This window comes from Primulina eburnea, unplaced genomic scaffold (assembly GCF_022965805.1).
Source record: "Primulina eburnea isolate SZY01 unplaced genomic scaffold, ASM2296580v1 ctg739_ERROPOS11973397, whole genome shotgun sequence".
Classification (NCBI taxonomy): Eukaryota; Viridiplantae; Streptophyta; class Magnoliopsida; order Lamiales; family Gesneriaceae; genus Primulina; species Primulina eburnea.
The window spans coordinates 1,367,503-1,390,262 of NW_027331510.1; the positions used below are offsets into that span (position 1 = coordinate 1,367,503).

Sequence of the window (22,760 nt, forward strand, 5' to 3'; positions counted from 1 at the left end):
TTTTTACATAATTTAATCATTTAGATATTATTTCCCCCCTAAAAGACCTTTACAGTCAGGCAAGACAAAAATATTAATAGGGAAATTTCGACTTTTTTTGAATAAATAAAATAACATTTTTCGAAACTATATTTCTCGTTCATGCGCTAGAATTACACCCACTTAAACTAAAGTTATTTGGATTCTCTGTTAAGAATTGGGGATGTAAATATTGTGTAATCAATTTGATTGAAGATGTCAACAATCATTAAGGCAAATTTTTTTTGTAAAACAGTCTCACATACCATATTTTATGAGACAAATCTTTTTGTTGGATCATCTATGAAAAAATATTATTTTTATGTTAAGAGTATTATTTTTTATTTTAAATATCGATAAAATTAACTCATCTTCTAGATAAAAATTCGTAAAATCGTCATATAAGAGATATACTTAAATGTTAAATATATTTATAGATAAATTCATCATATCATATGTAATGATTATCTTGACTTTTAACCATTCTCGGGTGGGTGAAGAGTCGCCATCTTTTTTTTTTTTTTTTTTGTATATTAGAATTCATAGTCATCCCCTTGAATAAGTCATTGTTATTATTATAGAAATAAAAACTCCTTTTTTTAATGCAAGTGTAAGAAGTTTCATTTCCATTGTCAAACATATATATTATTATACATAACAAATTCGCATATTCTTTGCTTCTTTACTCATCCATTGTTTTAGTGCACCTACTGTTTGAGCATCGAATAACAAGAAATTTGGGAAATAAGAAGCGTATATACAATAAATAATCTATACAACACACTCATCATGTTTAAAAATATAGATACACAAAGATAATTAATCAATATTTTTAAAACCGACGTACAAAAATAAATTTATTTTAATAAGTCGAGGTAAAGAAACTAAAAAAAAAAAGGAAATCACGTGAGCAAAATCAAATTTCTCAAATCAAGATTAATATATAAATTACTAGATAGATAGGAGCATACATGTAAACACCATATTTACGAGTTAGAGTAGCACAATCGGAAAAGAAAAGCCCAAGTCAATTGCTTACGTGGAAAAGATAAAGCTATCACTTTAGATTTAAGAAATTTTTACAAAAGTTCTAACTGGGAATTTTGAGCAGGAAAAAAGCAACGATTTTTCTAATTTCAGATTAAAATCTGCCTCTCAAAAGTCCAAATTTACAGAAATTGTTTCATACAAAGGAGCCATAGTTCCTTCCTTTGCCAGCAAAAGTCTTCAAAAAATTAACTTGCACTACACATGTCATACAAACAACGAGTATGCTAAAAGCTTGCATAAAGTAAGCAAGATCAACTGAGAATTCACGGCGTCCCGTATTTAACAATAGCAGACTGCCCAAATACAAAATGTTCGACAATCGTAATCTCATCATTGTTCTGTTCACAAAAGCTAAGCCTCATTAACTATCTTCAAAACAAGCAGAAAATATGACGAGATTTTCAACATTTCTGAGAATAGACTCTTTTACATGAGCACAACAATGAAAAGATCTCCAACACATGAACAAATATCTACCACATTTACACATTCAGGGTCTAGCTATAATACCTCAATTAATTACGAGCAAAAACTCCACGAAGTGCAGCAGCTGTGCCACGTTTTCTACCCTGCACATATCAACGATGGTAAAAAAATTCCACATGTAAAATTTTATGATGTTTTATGTAATCCACACACCTTTTCATAGTTAAATAAGTCCTCAGCAATAGTTTCCATCTGTTTGCGCTTTTTCTCCGATTTTATAGATTCTGCCACATCCTCATTCCCATAGTCGGCCTCGCTAAAAAAAAATTAATCTCTTAGCATACTGATATGGATACTTAAGAAAGGAGTAGAGAAGCAGAACGGAAGCAGGGAAATGAAGCATACTGATATGGATACTTTGCAAATGGAACGAGGTTGTTGAAGCTGTTACCCGATGGAACATCCATCTAAAGTTCAGGCCACAATGATCCAAAATAAAAAAAAAACACCAAGAATTTAAAATATATAGGAAGAAACATTAGCCAAAACATATTCAATTCAGGCAACCCATATATGAAAAAGAAACCCACATTTTCGACATACATATTGAATTGCAGTTCAAGAGATCAAGTACTATTAAGTTTTTGTGTGCACCAATGTGCAGAAATGCACCTAAAAATAATATGGGGAGCGAAGTTGGGAAAAGAAGAAATAAAAGAGATGCGTTAGGGTATGGGAACTTCCAAAAATAATTTGGATTAACAGAAACAACAAAGATCAAACATCAATCTAAAGTGTATTATAAACTTAAGACTTGTTTCCAATACCTTCCTGAAGCGTTTGAAGTTTATCGCAACACCATCAGTTGAAGAATGATGAGATAGTGGTGTATACTCTCTAGCAATTAGATCTTGGCTAAATATAATATCAAGATTCTCAGTCTTAGCCATTCTCAAAGCATCACCATCTTTTCTATCCCTTGAGAAGGTGGCAGCAACGGTATTGGACTTGGCAGGATTAGAGCAAGAACTATCAGGATGATCAGGATCACGAGTGGGAGGTATAAATCCTTGGCTTTCATGGTCAATGGATTTGACCACAACCGTATTCTGACCACTGTTACGCCCAAAAGATTCTACGGCATGAACAGCAGGTCCAGCTTGGCAATCACTTTCAGCCAATTCCACCTTGTGGATTGTTATCTTTTCTTTGCTTGAATTATCAGCAGACCCTATCAAATCAACTACAGTGGATTTGCGGATAGATGTAACAGTTTCCATGTCTACATCAGAATCTGCCACAACTGTCTCATCTGTGGAGCATGAAGATGTGACAACCACTGCATAAATACAATTATACGAGAAAATTAATTGTTGAACTCAAAAGCAGCTAAGACAAAGCAGCTGGAAGTCGAGTAAGGTCAAGTTCCACAAAGCTAAAGACATTATCGAGAAAGTGAAGCATTGAAGCTGAAACAGAACACAAAACAGGCTTAAATGTGGATGTATCTTTTGGTACAGGCTGGGTAGGGCTGCAGTACTCTGAGACTCTAAGAACAGGAAAATATCCTACATTATGATTATATTAAGATCGCAGTTCTCCAATCCTTGATAATCATTCATTAGACATTGTTCCGTAAACAACCTAATTTAAGTGCACAGCCCCATTGTAAACCGTTGCACAACCAAGCTCCAAAACGGCAAAACAGGTTCATCCTATTATAAGAAAATATTAGCATTTTAGTAGCGCAAAATACTTACCAGGAGCTGATATAATCATAGAAGGGTCGAGATGCCCAGAAAAAACAGCTGAAATCAGTTCCAACTCTTTCACGCTAGTCACAGAACTAAAGTTGTGAAAACTCCTGGTGTTTGTTGATCCAGTCGGCAATACACACACCAAGTGGCCAGTTTTTTCTCCTAAGCTCTGCAAAGAACACATCCACTTAAGTAAATGAGTAGGAAATTCAACTAACCTTTATAGAACGATACAACCCACTTACAGACAAAGAATACTTCTCTGAACTAGTACTTATGGTTCTCAAAGAAAATAATGGAGTTCCACAAACAAAATTGACGTGTTGGTGACTACTTCACCTTCCACTGTTCAATAACTGATGCAAACCAAGAGAGCAGGATTTCAAAAAACAGGAGGTAATTTTGTAGAATATTAGATCACTTTCTTAATTCAGCACAGACAAGGGATCTGTGAGAAAAACGAATCGAATTACTCCTACTTAACATGGTTTACTGACGAGCGATAAAGAAGAAAGAGAAAACAATGATGAATACCTTGATATCATCTAAAGTTTCGACGAGGACTACTTCTGCACCACCCACATCCAATAATAACTGCAGCTTTTCCTTGAATTTATACTTCAAAAAATACAGAAAATAAAGGAAGGAAATGAAGTGTTGAGCACAAAATTAACATAAATATTTGAAGCTGAGACGGGTAAAGAATAAAGAAAAGACACTTTGGTGAAATATTAATAACAGCTGTCAACTCTGCTATATATGGTGGTGGTCATGTAAACGTAAAAAGCCAGTTGGGCTTGTCCTTCCATGAGAAGTATGAGAAAATTCTAAAACTAAAAATATGATGATATGAACTTGCACCTCCACAAACACATTGACACGGTATATTTGAAATGAATTTCACATTCAAAATCATAAAACAAGTCCCAGAATGTTAATAAAAAGAAGTTAGACGTTTTAAGAAAAGACTCCCCGGCCCTTGTATTCTGTGTCAAAGGAAAGGACAACAAATACTCGACAATCGACATGAAACAAATTTTGACTTCATCGTGTGGAGAGATGTACTAGAATATCACTTACCACTATGCATATAAATGTCCATATGTATATATACTGCCTTTCACTCGGTAACTCCTATTGTACTTAGTCAAATGCACACTTCTTCACATGATAATATGAATGTGTTGCCGCTTTCTTTCAATAGATGGAATATAAAAGAAAATGGAAACCAACTGCTACTTGAAAAAAACTATTGTGAAGTGCCAGAGCAGCCACCTTCTGTAAAGATTCCAGCAGAAAAGTGTATCTTCTCAAACATTGTTCTCGAGATCGAGGGTCCGTAACTTTGACGTGTATCCCTTCTAACATCAAACTTGGAGAGTACCTGATAAATTTAGGCCAGGGATGTGTTAGGTTCCATAAAAGTATCTTCAACTACAGTATGCTTATTGTCAAGAGTCCCACAAGGAATGAAACTCAATGACATGCTTACGAGAGGGAGCTGGGTATTTCGGTGCAAATAGTTTTTCCTGCAATCAACTGAACCCAAAAGCTCATCAATTAGAAGATATTAATTTTGAAATGCAAATGACACACATCAACTCTAGGAAGGATGTGACTGTACCTCTATCCAACTAAATTGGATTATGCTTTTTTTAGCCACTACAGCATCAATAATCTGATGTGTGACAGGGATAAAGTCATCGACTACCATATGGGTGCATTGAGAAGTCCAGTTTTGACTCATACACGCACCTACATGAAGAATTTATTAATCATAAACTTCAAAATATTAACATCATAGAAGAGACAGAGAGAAGAGACAACTCACGAAGAATACCTCAATTACTTGATTTGGGTTAGCACGATGGTTTAGATGATGATTAAGACAGTGAAACAATTGGATATGATTACATTATTCTCCTAGGCTGCATTCGGATAAGAGGATTTAGTGGATTTAGATTTATAAATCACTCAAATGATTAGGATAATTTAAAAATCCACAGCTTTTAAATCCTTTAATTTAAATTTTGAATTACTTTTAACTAGACAATTATGTCCCCAAATTATTGTATTCATTTTAAATTCATTCTTCCAAATCCTTTATCAAATAAAATCTTTCTAACCAAGCACAGCCTTAATGTGGTGGTTTACCATGGCAATGGTGCAAAATAACTAGTCATGTTTTAAATGATAATTATACAAGGACAAAAATGAAACTGGTAAAATCAGTAAGTCAAAAATGTTCCATATGGTCAGCGATTATTGATGCTCTTTCTCAATGTGTGGAGTAAACTGAAAAAGTCGATAAGTTCTCCAATCACATTCCTCCCCTTGTAATTGAATGACGAAACCTGTAGCCGAACCACCCCCTTCAAGTGCAATTATATTTTAGTCCCTTATCAAACATTTGTTCATTTCCTGGAATACAAATACTCTTTGTCTATCCAAGATTTCCTCACAAAATCACATTTAGCCTCCATGAAATTTAATATTCAAATATAACCCCAGACAGCTAAATGATGCTGATTTAGGTGCAACATATGGTCTTCACAGTAACTCACTGACCAATCGATGATATCTTTTCTTCCAACTGTTTCATCTCTGAAGGTTTGGATGAGCACTTGAAAAATACGAGGGGAACAAAAGAAAACCTGCATATGACCAACAACAAACAACATTGTTACGCCACTTTCATAAAATTTAGACCAAGCAGTGTAAATTAAATAATTAACTACAGATAGATCAATGTGGAAATGATGAAATCTGGAAAAACTTGGGACCTGTAGGTAGCACTGCCAGTTCCAAACGAAACCAGGTCCCCATTCTTCAGCAATACTTCTTTATTGGGAAATTCGTGAACATTTTCCTTAAAATCCAGATTCTTATTAATAAATGTTCCATACTTGGAGCAGTCTCTTATCCGAACTTTGGAGGAAAGCTTTGAAGCTTTCTTCTCTAAATGATCCATGCAGATCATTTCATCAATGATAATTTCTGCATGGATCCTTGAAACTCCTTTATCTTTGTCAATGATTATATCACATCCTACAAAATAGTTTCATGAGTATTAAGTATAACTGCAGATGCTCATGAGACATTAACTTGTAGACAAAATTAGACTGAAATTTGACAATCTTTTTAGCTGTTTTTTCCCTCTAGTCTGTCTTTGACTTGCACATAAATACATAATCCACAATTCTTAATGAGCTTCAATAAAACTCAACCATCTTCCTACAAAATTCAGTAGATGAACTCAGAAAAAAACGTCATGGTGTTCTTGACCCCAGAATCATTTTCATAACTAAAAGTTGATGTTTGATTGGGGACATCGTGAACTGCAATGAATCAATGTTTCTTGGATTCTGAATTGGGAAATCAAAGTACTCGTTCAAGGGCCTAACAAAATATAATCTTTCCAAAATCATAATGCCATGTACCTTTTCGACCCACTTTGTATGTTCCTTTACTGAAAATATGATACAGATTTTCACCTGCCAAATTCCGTAAGGTCGAAGTATCATTAGAATTCTGCCCTTCGACAAAAAATAAATAACTAACTATATGGTGGGAAAGAGAAATATTATTTTCTATTTTTCTCAAATAAATACTTGGTTTTTCGATAGAAAGTAAATTGTTTATGAAATTATTTTCATTGCTAAAACTGAAATTCTGAAATTCGCTTTAAGAAACAAACATTTAACTAACAAAATACAAAACTACGAAGCTACAACCATAACCACTTCAACTGCTCTTTAAATCTCTCGTAATAAAGCGTTTACTTGCGATTGCTTAATTTCTTCCTTTCCAGGAGACATACTTGATGTACGCGAGATAAAGTTGGCATCTTGTTTTTACTCAACGAAGGCGAAGTGTTCGACAAAATTCCTCAAGCAAAAACATATGATGCTGAGTTAAAGGCATTATGTGGGAATGGGATACCTGATAATGGGTCGACGGGAAAGAGGCCCCAAACCATGGTAATCAACGATGTAAAAAGCTTTTAATCAGGAATGACCCCGAAGACTGCGTTGCTCCGGTCCGAGTCTGAGACTGCAAAATTTCGATATGATGAAATAATAGGATTGTAACTTTAATTTTATTTAAATCATTTCCTTAGAAATTATTATTTATTGTCCTGAAATATTTAATTATGTATATATGGTTAAACAGTGTGCGTATATCAACAATCGGCCAAAAAATGGCCACTCAAATCATCAGAACACTCGGCAAGAAAACCGCCGCCGCCAATTTCCTCCTCCTCTACCGCGCCAAAACCACCTCAATGCAGTATGTAGCCTCGAGGCACCCAGACCCCACCATCGAGAAGCTCACGGACGATTACAAGAATCTGCTCAAAGTAGTCTCCATACGAGACTTCATTCTCTCCTCAATCTCTACCCGACCCACCTTTCGTCTCCCTTGACTTTCTCCTCCGTCTCTCCCAAGCCCTCCATCTCAACCGCGGCCCTGTAGCTTTCCTCCGAAGATATCCCGCATCTTCCGCATTTTCAATCACCCCACAAAGCTCCAGTCTTTCTGCACTGTCACGCCTGCTGCGTTCCACCTCGTTTGTCTAGAATCTGATTCCATTGATAAATCTATGCCGCTTGCTGTCACCGGTTGGTGAAGCTTATGTCCATGTCAGTGACCAAAATGCTGCTGCTTCGAGCGATTTTTAAGGTCTGGAGAGAACTAGGTCTCCCCGATGACTTTAGAATACTAACCTTTTTCGCTTCAAGATGCTAATGAGACGAAGACCCGTCTTGACACTTAACGAACATAAAGTGCTTGATGAATGTCTAGTTCCTGCTGTAGAGAATTGGAGGCTTGTGGAGTGCTGTAAAGAGGACTGTCGTCTAGATAGGACTGAGTTAAAGTACAGTTTCAATCATGGGTTTCCGCCAGGGATGCGATTGAAGAAGCATTTTAAGGACAAAGTTGAGGAATGGCAGAGGTTGCCTGATATCGGTCCTTGTGAGGAAATGGGTGTCAAAGAAATGCGGAAGAGGGTTGCTGATAGTAGGCCGATGAAAGTGGAAAGGAGGACTGTGGGAATTGACTTTGGAGAAGCTGGTGGAAGTGGAGCAGCTCAGCCATTTTAGGAAGTGGTTTGGAATTGATTTGAATACGAGGGAGTTGTTCCTTGACCATCCCGGGATTTTCTGTCTATCGACCAATGGTAAAAGGCACTCGGTGTTCTTGAGGGAGGCTTATGAGAGGGGATGCCTGATTGAGACAAACCCCGTTTATGATATTCGAAGGAAACTTCTTGATCTCGGGGCTGCCGTAGATGGAATGAAGATGGCCACGAGTCAAACAGTGTGGAATTTTGAGAAGGGGATGGTGTAGAAGAAATGAACAAATGATTCACGGCGATAAAATGGAGTGAACTTAGCAAGAAAATTGGTTCTCTTATATAGAAGCCGAATTATGTGCGAAACATTATCCAGAGAGCAAAATTGTGTGCTGAAGTTAGCAAGAAACGGGGAATGCACGAGTTATCAATCTGAGAAAACATGTCTTGTGTTTCTTGCAGGTTTTGATTTCAGCAGTTGCTTAAACATATATGTCTACTCAGCAGTTGAAGCAAGAGGTAACTAATTATCTACTCATTTCCCTTTCCTGATCACGTTAGTCTTCTAAGTAAGGAATTGAAGTCTATGGACGATTCATGTGAGAGAGCTATGTATGGAGGTCCTTGAGAATGTACTGATAAAGTATTTCTGAACTCAAATATTAAATTGTGTTACTTGGTGTACTTTAATGGTTGTATTATTCAAGTTTTCTTTGTACAAAAAAAGGATAATGCATGGCCATTTCGAGAGGAACCAAATGGTACTTTGAGTCACCTTTGTTCAACAGATCTGAAATAGCAGTAGCCATGTTTTCAATTAGTTGCTCACATTGTTGAGATCCCAAAATCAAGAAACTAACTTCATTAATCATGAGAAGCAAAGAGAGATCTCTTTACTTGATTTGATTTGATTGTAACGTGTGATCACTTACCACCGTGCAGCATTCGATGTTTCCACACTTCGTTTCAATATTTGAGTTACTTAAAGTTGGTGGTTCACACAGTTTAGGACACTGGATCCCTTGAGCACCACATTTTGGATAATTGTTGCCAAGATCTTATGCAAACCATTTTATCTTTTGTTTGAATCATAAACTGATTTTGAAATTTTGAATCTTCCTGAGACATTCTTGTGCAGTGTTCTCTCATGAGAACTCCATCAGCCTTGCTTCTCCTTTTCCTGCAGACATAATTGTTAATCTCATAATCATTATCTGATAATCTCTTGTTCTTTCTGCAGCTCTCCAAAGACGACTCTAAAGAAAACGAAGAAAATCAATTCATATTATCAAATAATTCCAGGGAGGAGGAGAAAGAGAGATTACAAGTAGTGGTGGGGAGAGCGAACCAGCGGATGGAGAAGTTAAAATAGGGAGCATAGATTTAGAATAAAAATCTGAGATTAAAGCTACGAGGTCCATTTTGAGGTAGTGAAACTTGTTTGTGTATTGAGTTTCTAAGATTTCCGATTCTAAAACTGCTCTTTGCTTTACTTTGCTCATCTCCATTGCTGCAGCTTTTTAACTCTCTGCATCACATTAATATTGATCAGAGGAAGTTATTAATAATAAAAAGAAGCATGCACCAATGGTGCCTTACAAATATTTGTGTGTGTGTGCGTCATGGTGGTGGTGGTGGTGGTGGTGGTGAGATGTGCGTAAACCGGAGAGTAAGATCTTTTAGTTCAATCTGGATATGTATAAAATGGAACTTTTTGAATGTTGGTATACAGTGAAATCGCCAGGGGAAATTGTGGATACAAAAGAAATATTGGAATCAATACAACTAAACGCAAAAACAAAACCTAATGTTTTACTAAAATATGTGTTGAATTATTGCAAAATATTAAATACATGATTATTGCATGGATCTTAAAAATGAAGATGTGACAACTATTTTTCAAATACAAAAAATATTTTTTTCTTAAAAAGTTAATTAGAGAACGTGCGCGAAAAATTGAAAATACTTCTTATAGTCAAAAAAGAAAACTATCACGTAAACAGAAGTAGAATGAAAATGAGCAAATCTAGCATACAGCCATTTTCGTTCACGAAAAAGCACTGGATAAAATTTACATTACACTTAATCTATATACCTATACATATTATAAAAGTGTGAATCAAGGTCAAAGTTTTCTATTGTGTATTGTCAACTTTGTCCTTAGTTTGTACATACAGGAAAAATTTAGTGAGGATGTTTTTGTCAAATCAGTTATCATGATAAGGACAAAATTGGCAAACTACATTTATGCTAGATAATGATCAAGTTGCCAAAAAAGCTGAAACTTTAAAATTCTTTTATTTTTATTTTCTTATAGATGAGTTGAACAAACTTTTTTCATAAAAAAATATTAATTTGAAAAGAATGAAATACAAAAGTATATTAGTTTTATTTATTTATTTATAGATAAAGTGTGAAAGAATTTTTTCACTAAAAGTTATTTTTTAGAAGATTAAAATTACAAAAGTCTTTTGTTTTATTTTTTTGTAAATAAAGTGAATATTTTTTCCACAAAAACTTAATTTGTATAACGATATGATGTTAAATATCTTTTATTTTATGTTCATTAAGATTAATTTTTTTTAAATGAAGAATTAAACTAATGAAGCCAAATAATTAAACTAATTTTGTTTTTGTTTTAACAAGGTTAGTGTCATGAAGAAAGTTCGATATTTAATTACATTTACAAAATTATACAAGAATTATCAGATATAATCCTAATAAATATTTCATTGATATTTATTTTATCTATATTTCTTTATGAAAAAGAAAGTTAACTAATATTGTTCAAAGCGTTGGTTTATTATGAAAATTCAACGATATAAGATTGAATAATATATTTGTATTAATTTTTGTTGGGTGCAATAATTGTCCCTACTTGGTAGAGCGATTGAACCATGGTACTTGAGCTGCTGTCTGGTTTAAAAGATTTGAGTTGCACAATTACTACTAGCTATAGCTTTTGGTAAAGCGGCAAGCGTTCGGTCCTACAATTTGGTATCAGAGCCAAGGTCACGAGTTCGATTCTCATTGATTGCAAGGAGTGCAATTATTGGGAGGGAGATTGTTGGGTACAATAATTGTCCCTGCTTGGTAGAGCGATCGAACCGTGGTGCTTGAGCTGCTGTGCGGTTTAAAAGATTTGAGTTCCACCATTACTACTAGCTATAGCTTTTGGTAAAGAGGTAAGCGTTCGGTCCTACAATTTTAACTATATTTTCCTCTTTTTAAAGGCTAGAAACTATAACAATTATTTTATGAGAAATTCTTGCAATTAACGAATGTTATTTTTATAAGAGATATATATTGAAAAATCTAAATTTTTAAAATTATAATAAATAAATTTTCTATAAAATTTATTCATTAGCAATACTCATTGCTTCTCCATAGACAAAGTCAAAGTTTTTTGGTTTTTATTTACTTGTAGATGAAGTGAACAAATGTTTTTCACAAAAATATTTGTTTGAATGTGATTTATTTTATTTTGTAGATTTATAATCTTTTGAATGATTTTATATATGCAAGAAGTTTATCTTTGATTTGGTGAGGATGTTTTTGTAAAATCAATTATTATGATGATGTCAAGATTATCAATCTACGTATACTAGGCAAGGATCAAGTTGCCAAGAAGATGGAAACTCAAAAATTCTTTGGTTTTTGTTTTCTTGTAGATGAATTGAACATATTTTTTTCCGCAAAATATTAATTTGAGAATATTGAAATACAAAAAATCATTGGTTTTATTTGTTTCTAAATGAAGCCAAAATAATATTTTTCCCAAAAAAATTAGTTTGTACAATATTGAAATACCAAAATTCTTTTGTTTTATTTGTGTAAGGACATGATATTAAATATCCTCTATTTTGTATTAACTGAGAATAATTAATTTAAAACGACGAATTAAAATAATGAAGCCAAATAATTAAATCATGTGGGTTGGTGTTATGAAGAATGTTCGACGGTTAATTACATTTTACAAAAATGATACAAAGCATTATTGGATATAGAAGGAAGATGACCTTATAAATATTTCGTGAGTATTAATTATTCTATCTATTTTTCTTTAAAAAAAATCCAACTAATATTTTTCAAAGCCTTATTTTATTATTAAAATTTAACAATATATGATTGAATACATACAGTTTTACTAATTTTAACTATTTTTCGTCTTTGTAAAGATCATAAACTATAACAATTACTTATTTGATGATCTTGCAATTGACGAAGATGTATTTTTATGAAGAATGGATATAAGTAAAGCAATTATAGATTTATGTAATTTGAAATGACATATCTTTTAAGGTAAATTTTTAAAATTATTATGAATAAATCTTTACAAAAATTCTTCATTATTGCTCAATATTTCTCATTATGAGTTATGATTGAAAATAAGAAAGGTCAAATTTATTTGTTTTTATTTGCTTGTAGATGAAGTGAACATGTATTTTTCACAAAATATTGAATTGAATATGATTTGTTTTATTTTGTAAATCTATAATCTTTTGAATGAGTTATATATGCAAGAAGTTTCTTAGAAAAATTTAATATATACAAATTTAATACTTCCAATAATATAGTAATAAATATAAAAAAATATATGTTATCGTAATTTTGAATTTTTGTATTTAAATAACATATTGCATAAATATGTTATATCATTAAGAGTTGAACATTTTTTTATAAATATAATAAAATATTAATTAAATCGTATTTTGTCAGTTGTCTAGAAGATAGAATAACCAAAATTCCTTGATTTTATTTGCTTGTAGATTAAGTTAAAATATTTACAAAAAATAAATATAATTTGTAGAATACTGAAATAACAAAATTCTTTGGTTTTATTTGCTTGATGAAACAAACTTTTTTTTTTTTTACAAAACACTTAATTTGTGTGGAGATTTGTAGAGGAATCAACTAGAAAAGAATATACATTTCTTCTCATAAGATTTGCTAATGAAGATGGCGAGAATATTGTTTTTCACAGAGAAGAAAAACTGATGACAACAAAAAATCATGAAAGCAATATAAATTGAAAATATGAAATAAGAAAACATTTGACGCAATAATTTAATTTAAGGTTTAGAATATATTATCTATATTATATTTTTATTTTTCATAAATCAATAACACGTGGTAAAATAAGTGGTCAACGATATGTATTATCTTTTTTTCTTCTCTCAAATTTAATTTTAAGAACTATTGTGATATCAATTTTATATTATATTTTCTCCAATGTCTAATTTATACAAAATTATAATATTTATTACTACTATGTTTTTCAACAATTATTAATTTATTTAGATTGCACTTGGATAAATTGATTTCAAATTTATGGATTAGAATTATAATTTTCTTGTTAACAATGAAACAATATATCAAATCTTGAATATACACATTACTTATTTACATATTATTATTTATATAAAGTAGAATAAATTTCAAATAATTAACATTATTATTGGATGGACTTGAGAAATATCATAATTAACATGAATTAATACTATATAAACAATGAAATGAGTGGATTTGAAGTTTATGATGTTACTTTTCTAAATAACAAAAAAACATTTGAATTTATTGAAATCCATCCATTCAAGAATAACCTTAGATTTATAACACATAAAATTTTAAACAAATATCTTTTGCACTCATTTTATAATACATGTAGTACAAATTATATTACATTGAATTTCCTATGGATAATGCTAAAGGTACAACCAATATATCGTACTGCGATATTTATAACAATTATATCGCGAGATTTTGTTATTATCTAATGTGATTTTATATTTAATTTATCATGAGATTTTTATAAATGAAATTTCTGTATTGATTTTTTTGAATTGTAAGAATTATTATACAAATTTGGTTGCACATTTAGCATTACTCATTTTCTATCGACTAATATAGCATAAAATCATTAATATATAATTTTTTTGTAAATTAATCTCTTCCGATCTCATTTCTTTAACAACAATTATTGATAATAGAAATGTATTTTCACGTGCGTCGCACGTGTCTTTACCTAGTACCTATAAAAGTGTGGATGATGGGCAAAGTTTTTTTATTGTGATTTTACTACATTGCCCAAAAACTATGCATTGTTTGTATTAATTGCATGGGCATTGGTGGAAAAAATATATAAAATTTAGGGACAAATTTGGGATAATGGATTTGTAATGTATTGATTATGTATTTAATTGAGGTATTTATTTTTTTGAACTCATTAAACACATGAGGATCATAGTGTTTTTATTTTTTTAATAGAAAATTGTAAAATAAGAAATTTTGAAAATAATATTACATAAAAATTGAATCGATATTCGATAATAAAAAATATATTAGAAAAATAATATTTTCTTCATACATAATTCTTACAAAAAATGTTAAAAAGAATATATATTTAACTATTATACTTATAAAAGTACAAAAAGAATAACAAAATTTTCCTTGTAAATTTTCTACTATTCTCATAAATTGTGTATTGTTAGATTAATTGCATGAAAATTACACAATCATTAAATACATAAGGATTAAAATAGTGTTTTTATTTTTTAATAAAAAATTGCAACATAAGAATCTTTAAAAATAATGTTACATAAAAATTGAATAAATATTTTATAATAAAAATACATTAGAGAAATAATATTTTCTTGATACATAATTCTTAGAAAAAATATTAAAACAATAGCTTTTTTTAATTTTAAAAAATCATTAAAAATATTAAAAGAATATATATTTAACTATTATACTTATAAAAGTGTAAAAATAATAACAAAGTTTTTCATTGTAAATTTTCTACCATCCCCTTAAATTGTGTGTTGCTAGATTAATTGCATGGAAATTTTCTACATAATTTATGTTATAATAAAAATACATTAGAGAAATAATATTTTCTTGATACATAATTCTTAGAAAATTTATTAAAACAATAGCTTTTTTTAATTTTAAAAAATCATTAAAAATATTAAAAGAATATATATTTAACTATTATACTTATAAAAGTGTAAAAATAATAACAAAGTTTTTCATTGTAAATTTTCTACCATCCCCTTAAATTGTGTGTTGTTAGATTAATTGCATGGAAATTTTCTACATAATTTATGGGAAATCTATGCATTAAAAATGAATATATGTTTGATAATAAAAATATATTTTTTTTATCTATAAACCTACGTAAGTGTAGATAATTGACAATTTTTTCAATTGTCAAAAGAAAAAAATGACATCCTCATCAATACAAATCCAAAAATTCAATAAAGATATATTTGTAAATTTCTAATTGTTGTAAGTGTAAAAAGAAAATATCAATTTTTTTATTTATTCCACCTAATATATAATTAATTAGTAGCCTAATTATTCCACATCATATATAATTAATAGTCTAACAATTGCTAATGAATTATCACTACAATATACATTGATTGTAATAATTTATATCACTTCAAGAATAAAATGTAATTCCTAAATTAATTTTCTCAAATAATCCATCTTTATACTAAGTTTAAATATTTTATCCTTTTAATTTTCTTTCTACATGTTATTTTATTATTTTAATGCAATTTTGTAATTATATTTTAGTGTAGTTTCTAATTAAGTAATAAATTATAGTATCACATGAAGATATAAGAAAAAAATAATTATATATGCAATAGTACAATAACATGATAAGTATATAATAATATAATAATATGAAATTTAATACTAATATATTTTATTATTTTTTAACTAAGAATTGAAAGTAAAGAATTTAATAAAATATTTATTAGAATTTATATCAATAATTATGAATTTTAATATACTAATAATATCATAAAATACGAATCTGATAGAAAAATTAAAATAGTTAGCTATAATAAGAAGTTTAAATATTTTAGTCACACTTATATATATATATATATATATATATATATATATATATATATATATATATATATAAGACAAAGTTTTTTAATGGAATCCTTTTTACAGAGGAAGGAGTGACGTGTGAGTGTTTTACATCCATAAAATTCTCGTGTCTTTACTATTCACAAGTTTTTACATTTCAAGCTAGGCAAAAACTTGTATGAAACGGTCTCACGGGTCGTATTTGTGAGACGGATCCCTTATTTGGATCATCAATGAAAAAGTATTACTTTTTATGCTAAAAATATTACTTTTTATTTGAATATGGGTATGGTTGACCCGTCTCACGGATTAAGATCCGTGAGACGGTCTCACATGAGACTAACTCTTCAAACTATATTAGATTGTCAACTGGTTGAAAATATCATTAGAAATATTGAACCGTCTTTCACACTTTTCACGTGGTTAATATTTATAACTGTTTGAGAAAATCTTTCAACCGTGTAAAAATGATTGAAAACAAATTTTAAAAGCAAATTTTGAGTATTATAGGTTATATTTTATTATCAATTATTATTATTTCATTAGTTTTGATAATATTTTGACGAGTTAGTCATAAATATTTTAAATTGACAATTATTTGTCTTTAGTGTGCTTCACTTATATAAATTATGATTTATGCATTTATAAAATTCATAATCTGGTTGATTTTTAGGTTATTATACCTTATACGTGGTTCTTAGATATATATTTTCAAAATTTGTTTCAGTTCAATTCATTCTATATATTATGCTAATTATAATTTATTATATAACATAAAATTAACGACTTGAATTTCAATTTGAGAAACAATTTTGAAAGTAAAGTATATAAGTTCTTAATTAATTTATTCGCCTAATATGACAAAAGACTAAATCAATATAAATAAAAAAATGAATCAAATTATTTTTAAAAAAAATCAAATTTTAATTTTTATTAAATAATTAATATTTACGTGCATCGCACGTGCTTCTTGCTAGTAGTACTTAAATATTTATATTTATGAAACCGGGAAATCGACAAAGGAAAAGACAGCTGAGCAAACTAATTATTACCCAAGAAAGTGTCCACGCGTGCATTAGTTTTTCTCGACAGGAACTTCATACAAATCGGAGGCTTTACACCAGCCAAAGCCAAGATTGAACTGGGCAATGTCCAAATCCCATCTCCACATATCAGTCCCGAAGCCACTGCCGGTCCAAACGCATCGGCCTTAGCCTTATCCACATTCTCCCAAATGAAAAGAATCAAGCTCCCCAGACACATATCAATGGTGAAGTATGGCCCGAGATAGAAAGGAATAGCCATAGCCATTGGGATAGGAATAAACCTAGCCCATTTTGGCCCTACAATGTCTCTTAATGCGTTGATGACGATTGCTGCTATGAAGAAAACATAACACAGCGTGAGACAGTTCTTTGGCAGAGATGAAAACCCCTCGACCCCCAAGATAGCGATGCCGCGGTAGACAGTCGCATACGGTGCCGGATATTGTGAGCCCAACGTGCCAAGATCGGGGAATGCCTTGTAGAATATCCAAAATACGCACGGTGCGACTACACAACCTATAGCAGTCCCGATCACCTGGCTCACGAACATGGACCTGGGAGATGCTAGAGTCATGTATCCGGTCTTGAAATCTTGTGTGAGGTCTGATGCAGTGGAGACTATATTCATCATGACTCCACAAGCAGCTAGTCCGGCAAGAACTCCCCCATGGGAGGCTCCAGCCCAGGCCCCAATCATGAATATGCCCAACTTTCCATAGGTCGATGTTAGGTTCCAATCGGTGAGCCCACATCCGTAGGCATTGCAAAAAGCTAGTGTTGGTGCAAATATATACATGACAATTATATAGTACCATTTGAGTGGATGGAAAATGTGTGGAAGAGCTGCCGCAGAGATTATGGCAAGTACCATGTACCCAGAAATGGCGACCCATGTAGGGATTTTGTCCTTGAGGAAAAGTCGGGTCCTACGTTCATCATCATAGGATACTGAAGGAGTATTTGAAGGAGACGAATTGGAACCGACTGGGAGTGCTAAGCCTGAATTTTTATCACGGATTTGTTGGTACAACCCGAGTAAAGTACGGCTTAGGACCTTGACGAAGTTGTATAGGCCATCACCTAGGATCATGGCTATGGCAATGAAGACCTGTGAAAGAATCAAGAAAGGCTATATATATATAGGCCATCGAAACGTTCAAGATTTAGTTTAGTGTATTTTAATATACCCGGTAACCTTGAATGCCATGGAGACTGCTAGGCCCCAATGTTGCCGAGTACCAATCACCTTTCCTATTCTCTATGAGTGGCCACATTATACCCCACGAGAGAATGGCTCCAACTAGTAAAGATACATTGATCAAATATGGGCATATCATACCGACACCGACATATGTTGCTGAGAAATCAAAGTAGAACCTGGTTTTTGATCAACAAGTATAAAGCTTAAACTAATACCAAGAACATAAAGACTGCAAATTTAACTACATGATGTTAGTCAATATTGGCTATTTTTACTTGTTTTTGTAGGCTTTAAGACCGAAAGTTGGAAATTCAACGAATCCACAGCCATCTCCTGCAGTGAAAAACCATTGAAAGAAGCCCCACAAGAAGCTGAAAGAGAAGAATTTCCCCAAGGCTCTAACTTGTTTCCTGGAGGCAAGCAAGACCGAATAAATTTAGAAGACTTGTGCATTAAAATACTGTTTTCCAAACAAGATTTATGGTGAGTGTATACTGGAGCTCACTTTGCTAACTTGGCTCCCTGAGGAGTGTGGAAGCTGTTAATTAAGTGAGCGGTAGCCGTCCCACTTGGGTATGTCAGTTTGAAGTCTATGATCATTATCTGAAAACCATTTAAAACATAGATTCAGATTCTGAGTTCGGAATTAAGTGATAATATTGAGAATATTATACTTCTGTGTCTGTACAGGACAAATCGACATACATAATATGTCAAGTATTACATATGTGATTTCAAAGATGAGAATCTATATGAATGTATCTCCTTTATAAAACCACTAGGCAATAAGTCAAAGAGGAAACACCATATCCTAAATAAGGTGGGAGTGTAAGTCATTCCACCGCTAGTGAAACTGCCTAACTATTGAGAAGTTGATGCCCACTACTCCCGATGAATTTCAACCTTAATCTAACCTATATGGGTTACAAGTAGCACATAATTGACACCTACACCCCATCTCCCATCAAAATCCTGCAGAACAGTGACAGCACCTAATGGTAATTCTTTCTAAGTTCGCTTCCCAACTAGAGCACCAATATTAGGCCATAATCTCAAAGGAGAGTTCGTCCCCAATTCAGTTCGAAAAATCCCTCACACTTTGTTGCAGAACGATATAGGACATGCATGTAACAGCCGTAAAGGCAAGTAACAGCACCAAATAGATGGGAGTATGGAGTCAGAGAGAATGTACAGACCTTACGGAGAGGCACCACGGAAAAGAGTCCCAAAAAGCTAACCACAAAAAGGAATCCAATCATCCACGTGAGGGCTGGATTCTTGATATTTTGTGAGTCATTAGCTTCAGTAGATGTTTTGGCAATAGTTTCACTCATACCAAAAAGATAGCTGCCAAAACCTCCTGTAAAAATTGATTGATCAAAATTTGTACATTCAAAAGCTGCATTTCAATGAACATTCTAGCACATACTCCACATTTATCATTTTGTTTGTATTCTCATTACAAACGTTCTCTCTTATTTGGGAAATTCAGGAGTCTTTTTCTTTAATTTGGAGTCAGGGAGACCTCAATGAATTTTAGACTTTAGAACACTTTTCCTGTAATTTTATCAACGGTTCACGATCGCGGGTTCCAATTATTTATCGTCACCGTGACCGCCACCAAGAAATTCAGTGTGTATACTACTACATTTACTCGATGGATAATTATTAGATTTACGAAGTATATTGTTGTTCGTCGAGAAATAAATGTATTAAACTAGAAGACGACAAAAAATAGTAAAGACTTGACTTTGGATAACGGATCACATGGGATTGAAATCATCTTTAAATCCCAAAACAAATATCATTAAATTCAGTTTTTGATATTTCCAAATCTGGGACCCTCTGCATATTCTTGAATATCAAACCTCGCATGCATACGTTCTGGACCGTTGACTAAATTGTTCTAACGTATCCAAGACGCTAAATTATATGCTAATAATCACATCTAAAAATATTTATGAAAAAAAGTTTATAACAAATAATGGTGGGGCAAAAGTTAATATTATGGTGTGTTTGGAACATATTAAATTTATAAATTATAAAGAAATTATTATTTGAAAACAAAATTAGAGATAAAAACTTGTGTGAGACGGTCTCACGGGTCGTATCTGTGAGACGGATCTCTTATTTGGGTCATCCATGAAAATGTATTACTTTTTATGCTAAGAGTATTACTTTTTTTTGTGAATATGGATAGGGTTGACCCGTCTCACATGAGATCCACTCAAAATTAGAAACTGAGAATAAAAAGATGGGACCATTTTTGATCAATAGTTAATTCAAATCAATGATTAAAAATTACACAAACTGATTTTTGGAAAAAAATTTTTAAGCCAAAAATGATATCTTTTTGTGATGACAAACAATCCCTTAATTAATATTTCCCTGCCATTTAAATGTGAACTCCAGCGGTGCCCGCCCACCATTAATACTTAAAAAAGTCTTCCCACTATGCATTCACTTGTGAAGTGCACTATACAGTTGCTAAGGTCCACTAAATGCTTGTTATTATGACATGAATCATTCTGACAGGTGAACTGGTAATATTTCCAGGAAAAAAAATATTTTTTATTAATTAAATAAGAAATTAATCTCGATTATCTAGGATAGTAGTTTTTGTGGTGTAACATATGCTAATAAAATACTAATGATGATATATATTATTAGCATATGTTACACCACAAAATATATATATATATATATATATATATATATAACCTTGAAACCTCTAAATTAAATAATATTTCATATGAACACGCAAAAGATTAAAAATAAAAATAAAAATATATATATATATTTCATATTGCCAGGTTGGGAAAAAAATTTGGAGCAATTATTTTTTGCCAGAAATCAACATAGAAAGATGGGACACAGCAAGGCGATCTACGTCTTTATTACTTATTATTATAATTTCTTGAGATTCATGAAATTTTATATTCATTACTTTGTCCCAAATACTCGAATTGTAGACAAATATGATGGCTTCACTATCCTTCTAGAATAAAAAATATAAATATTCCATGTTCTCGTCATATTTTCACAAGTACAATAATCAAGAAAGAAAAGGCAAAAAAAAAATCTCAAACTAATCAATATTTAAAGAGAAATGATATAAATGGATAATTGAAAGAATAATCAAGTAAATAAATGGACAATAATGAAGCTAAGTGATGGTGCGTACCGCTGAAGGCTATGCCGGAGGAAGCTACAACACAGGTCTGAATCACAGTGTTCTCCTGCCTCGTAAATGGCTGTCTGAGAAACCCAGATTTCTCCAGAAACTTGGTCCAAACTTTGAGGAAGAAGAACCCCAAAAGCCCCGCCGACACATTCAGCGAAGGGATGATACCCGTCGTCAGATTCAGCTTCATCACTATGAAAGTGAAGAGAATACTAAGAACAAAGCTCACGAAGAAGGCCCTGAAGGTGAGCTGCTTCTGCCATGGCGGAACCTCTTTGCTCTCGAATATCTTCTCCACTGACTCCTCTTTTTCCACGATTTCTTTGCTGTGATCGATATTCAGGTCATCTTCGTTAAAACCATTGGTTCTTTCGGGCTTCCGATTGTTGATGCTCGTGGAGTTTTGATCCATTTGGGTTTATGAATCGATCTTTTGGGTGGATTGTGTGGGTAAGAGCAATAGATGTTTGGCTCAGGTCATGATCATATATGTAGCTAGACATATTGGATAATTATACGTATATATTGTTTATTTTTTAAAAAATAAAAATAAATATATGTATTATATAGTATGTATCGGGGCTTTCAAAGTTTTCGCAATCTAATTTGTGAATGCCTGCTGGTTGGGTTGACTTTAACGATGAGAACAAGTGGGGAAAAGGTTGAATTTTTTAGCGTTCCCATTCCAGTTTAACTTAAACCACAACTTGACTCACGAGTGATCATGACCAATATTATACAATAAATAAATTTTGGAAATGTTGTATAAATTGAAAATATGCATTTTAATTAATTATTTTGCTATAAGTATTTCTATTTATTAGAGTAGATGAATACCAAAAAAATAAGGCTTTCAGAATCGACGTAAATAAATAGATACAGAGGTAATTTTTTTTAAATAAATTATTAAAAGTTCATAGCTAAGAATATATCATTTCTTGACAAACTCAAAATTTATTATGTACGATACAGTGCATTTGTGCCAAATGAAGCAACTGAAAAGGCCAAATCTAATACCAGATTCACAAGATAATCCCAAATTCCACTGTCAATGCTAGTCCAAATTTTCATAAAATATGTTCACTTGATCAGATTTTATAATTATATGTCATAG

The 22,760-nt window shown here is 31.8% G+C and overlaps 2 protein-coding genes and 1 pseudogene across 5 annotated transcripts; 1 reads left to right on the forward strand and 2 right to left on the reverse strand.

Moving 5' to 3' along the window:
- Nucleotides 1-1,153: 1,153 nt before the first annotated feature.
- On the reverse strand, nt 1,154-7,332 carry LOC140821697 (nibrin homolog). Of its 4 annotated transcripts, none has more exons than XM_073182253.1 (14): nt 7,194-7,331; nt 6,692-6,745; nt 6,035-6,299; nt 5,820-5,905; nt 4,876-5,006; nt 4,744-4,790; nt 4,527-4,635; nt 3,786-3,869; nt 3,255-3,420; nt 2,322-2,833; nt 1,900-1,961; nt 1,708-1,810; nt 1,579-1,637; nt 1,154-1,263 (listed from the first exon to the last, which is right to left on the reverse strand). In XM_073182253.1, exons 1-13 carry the CDS (start codon nt 7,228-7,230, stop codon nt 1,584-1,586), a joined length of 1,710 nt encoding a protein of 569 aa, XP_073038354.1. In that variant the 5' UTR covers nt 7,231-7,331; the 3' UTR covers nt 1,154-1,263; nt 1,579-1,583. The 4 variants fall into 4 exon arrangements, with proteins under 4 accessions (XP_073038354.1, XP_073038355.1, XP_073038353.1 ...); XM_073182254.1 differs by lacking the exon at nt 1,154-1,263 and adding an exon at nt 1,320-1,406; XM_073182252.1 differs by lacking the exon at nt 1,154-1,263 and having other exon boundaries at nt 1,320-1,637.
- Nucleotides 7,333-7,404: 72 nt separating this feature from the next.
- LOC140821698 (protein ROOT PRIMORDIUM DEFECTIVE 1-like) lies at nt 7,405-9,949 on the forward strand (annotated as a pseudogene).
- Nucleotides 9,950-17,192: 7,243 nt separating this feature from the next.
- LOC140821786 (probable metal-nicotianamine transporter YSL7) lies at nt 17,193-22,141 on the reverse strand. Its single transcript, XM_073182389.1, has 6 exons — nt 21,647-22,141; nt 19,659-19,822; nt 18,968-19,065; nt 18,738-18,872; nt 18,449-18,638; nt 17,193-18,369 (listed from the first exon to the last, which is right to left on the reverse strand). Exons 1-6 carry the CDS (start codon nt 22,056-22,058, stop codon nt 17,257-17,259), a joined length of 2,112 nt encoding a protein of 703 aa, XP_073038490.1. The 5' UTR covers nt 22,059-22,141; the 3' UTR covers nt 17,193-17,256.
- Nucleotides 22,142-22,760: the final 619 nt, after the last annotated feature.

Coding starts and splice junctions, on each gene's coding strand:
- LOC140821786 (XM_073182389.1), bottom strand. CDS start 22,058: ATGGATCAAAACTCCACGAGCATCAACAATCGGAAGCCCGAAAGAACC. Junction 19,823..21,646: donor CTCCGGCATAGCCTTCAGCG/GTACGCACCATC, acceptor CAATTTTTACAG/GAGGTTTTGGCAGCTATCTT. Junction 18,639..18,737: donor CTTAAAGCCTACAAAAACAA/GTAAAAATAGCC, acceptor ATCAAAAACCAG/GTTCTACTTTGATTTCTCAG.
- LOC140821697 (XM_073182253.1), bottom strand. CDS start 7,230: ATGGTTTGGGGCCTCTTTCCCGTCGACCCATTATCAG. Junction 3,421..3,785: donor AAACTTTAGATGATATCAAG/GTATTCATCATT, acceptor TGTTCTTTGCAG/AGCTTAGGAGAAAAAACTGG. Junction 1,962..2,321: donor ACTTCAAACGCTTCAGGAAG/GTATTGGAAACA, acceptor CCTGAACTTTAG/ATGGATGTTCCATCGGGTAA.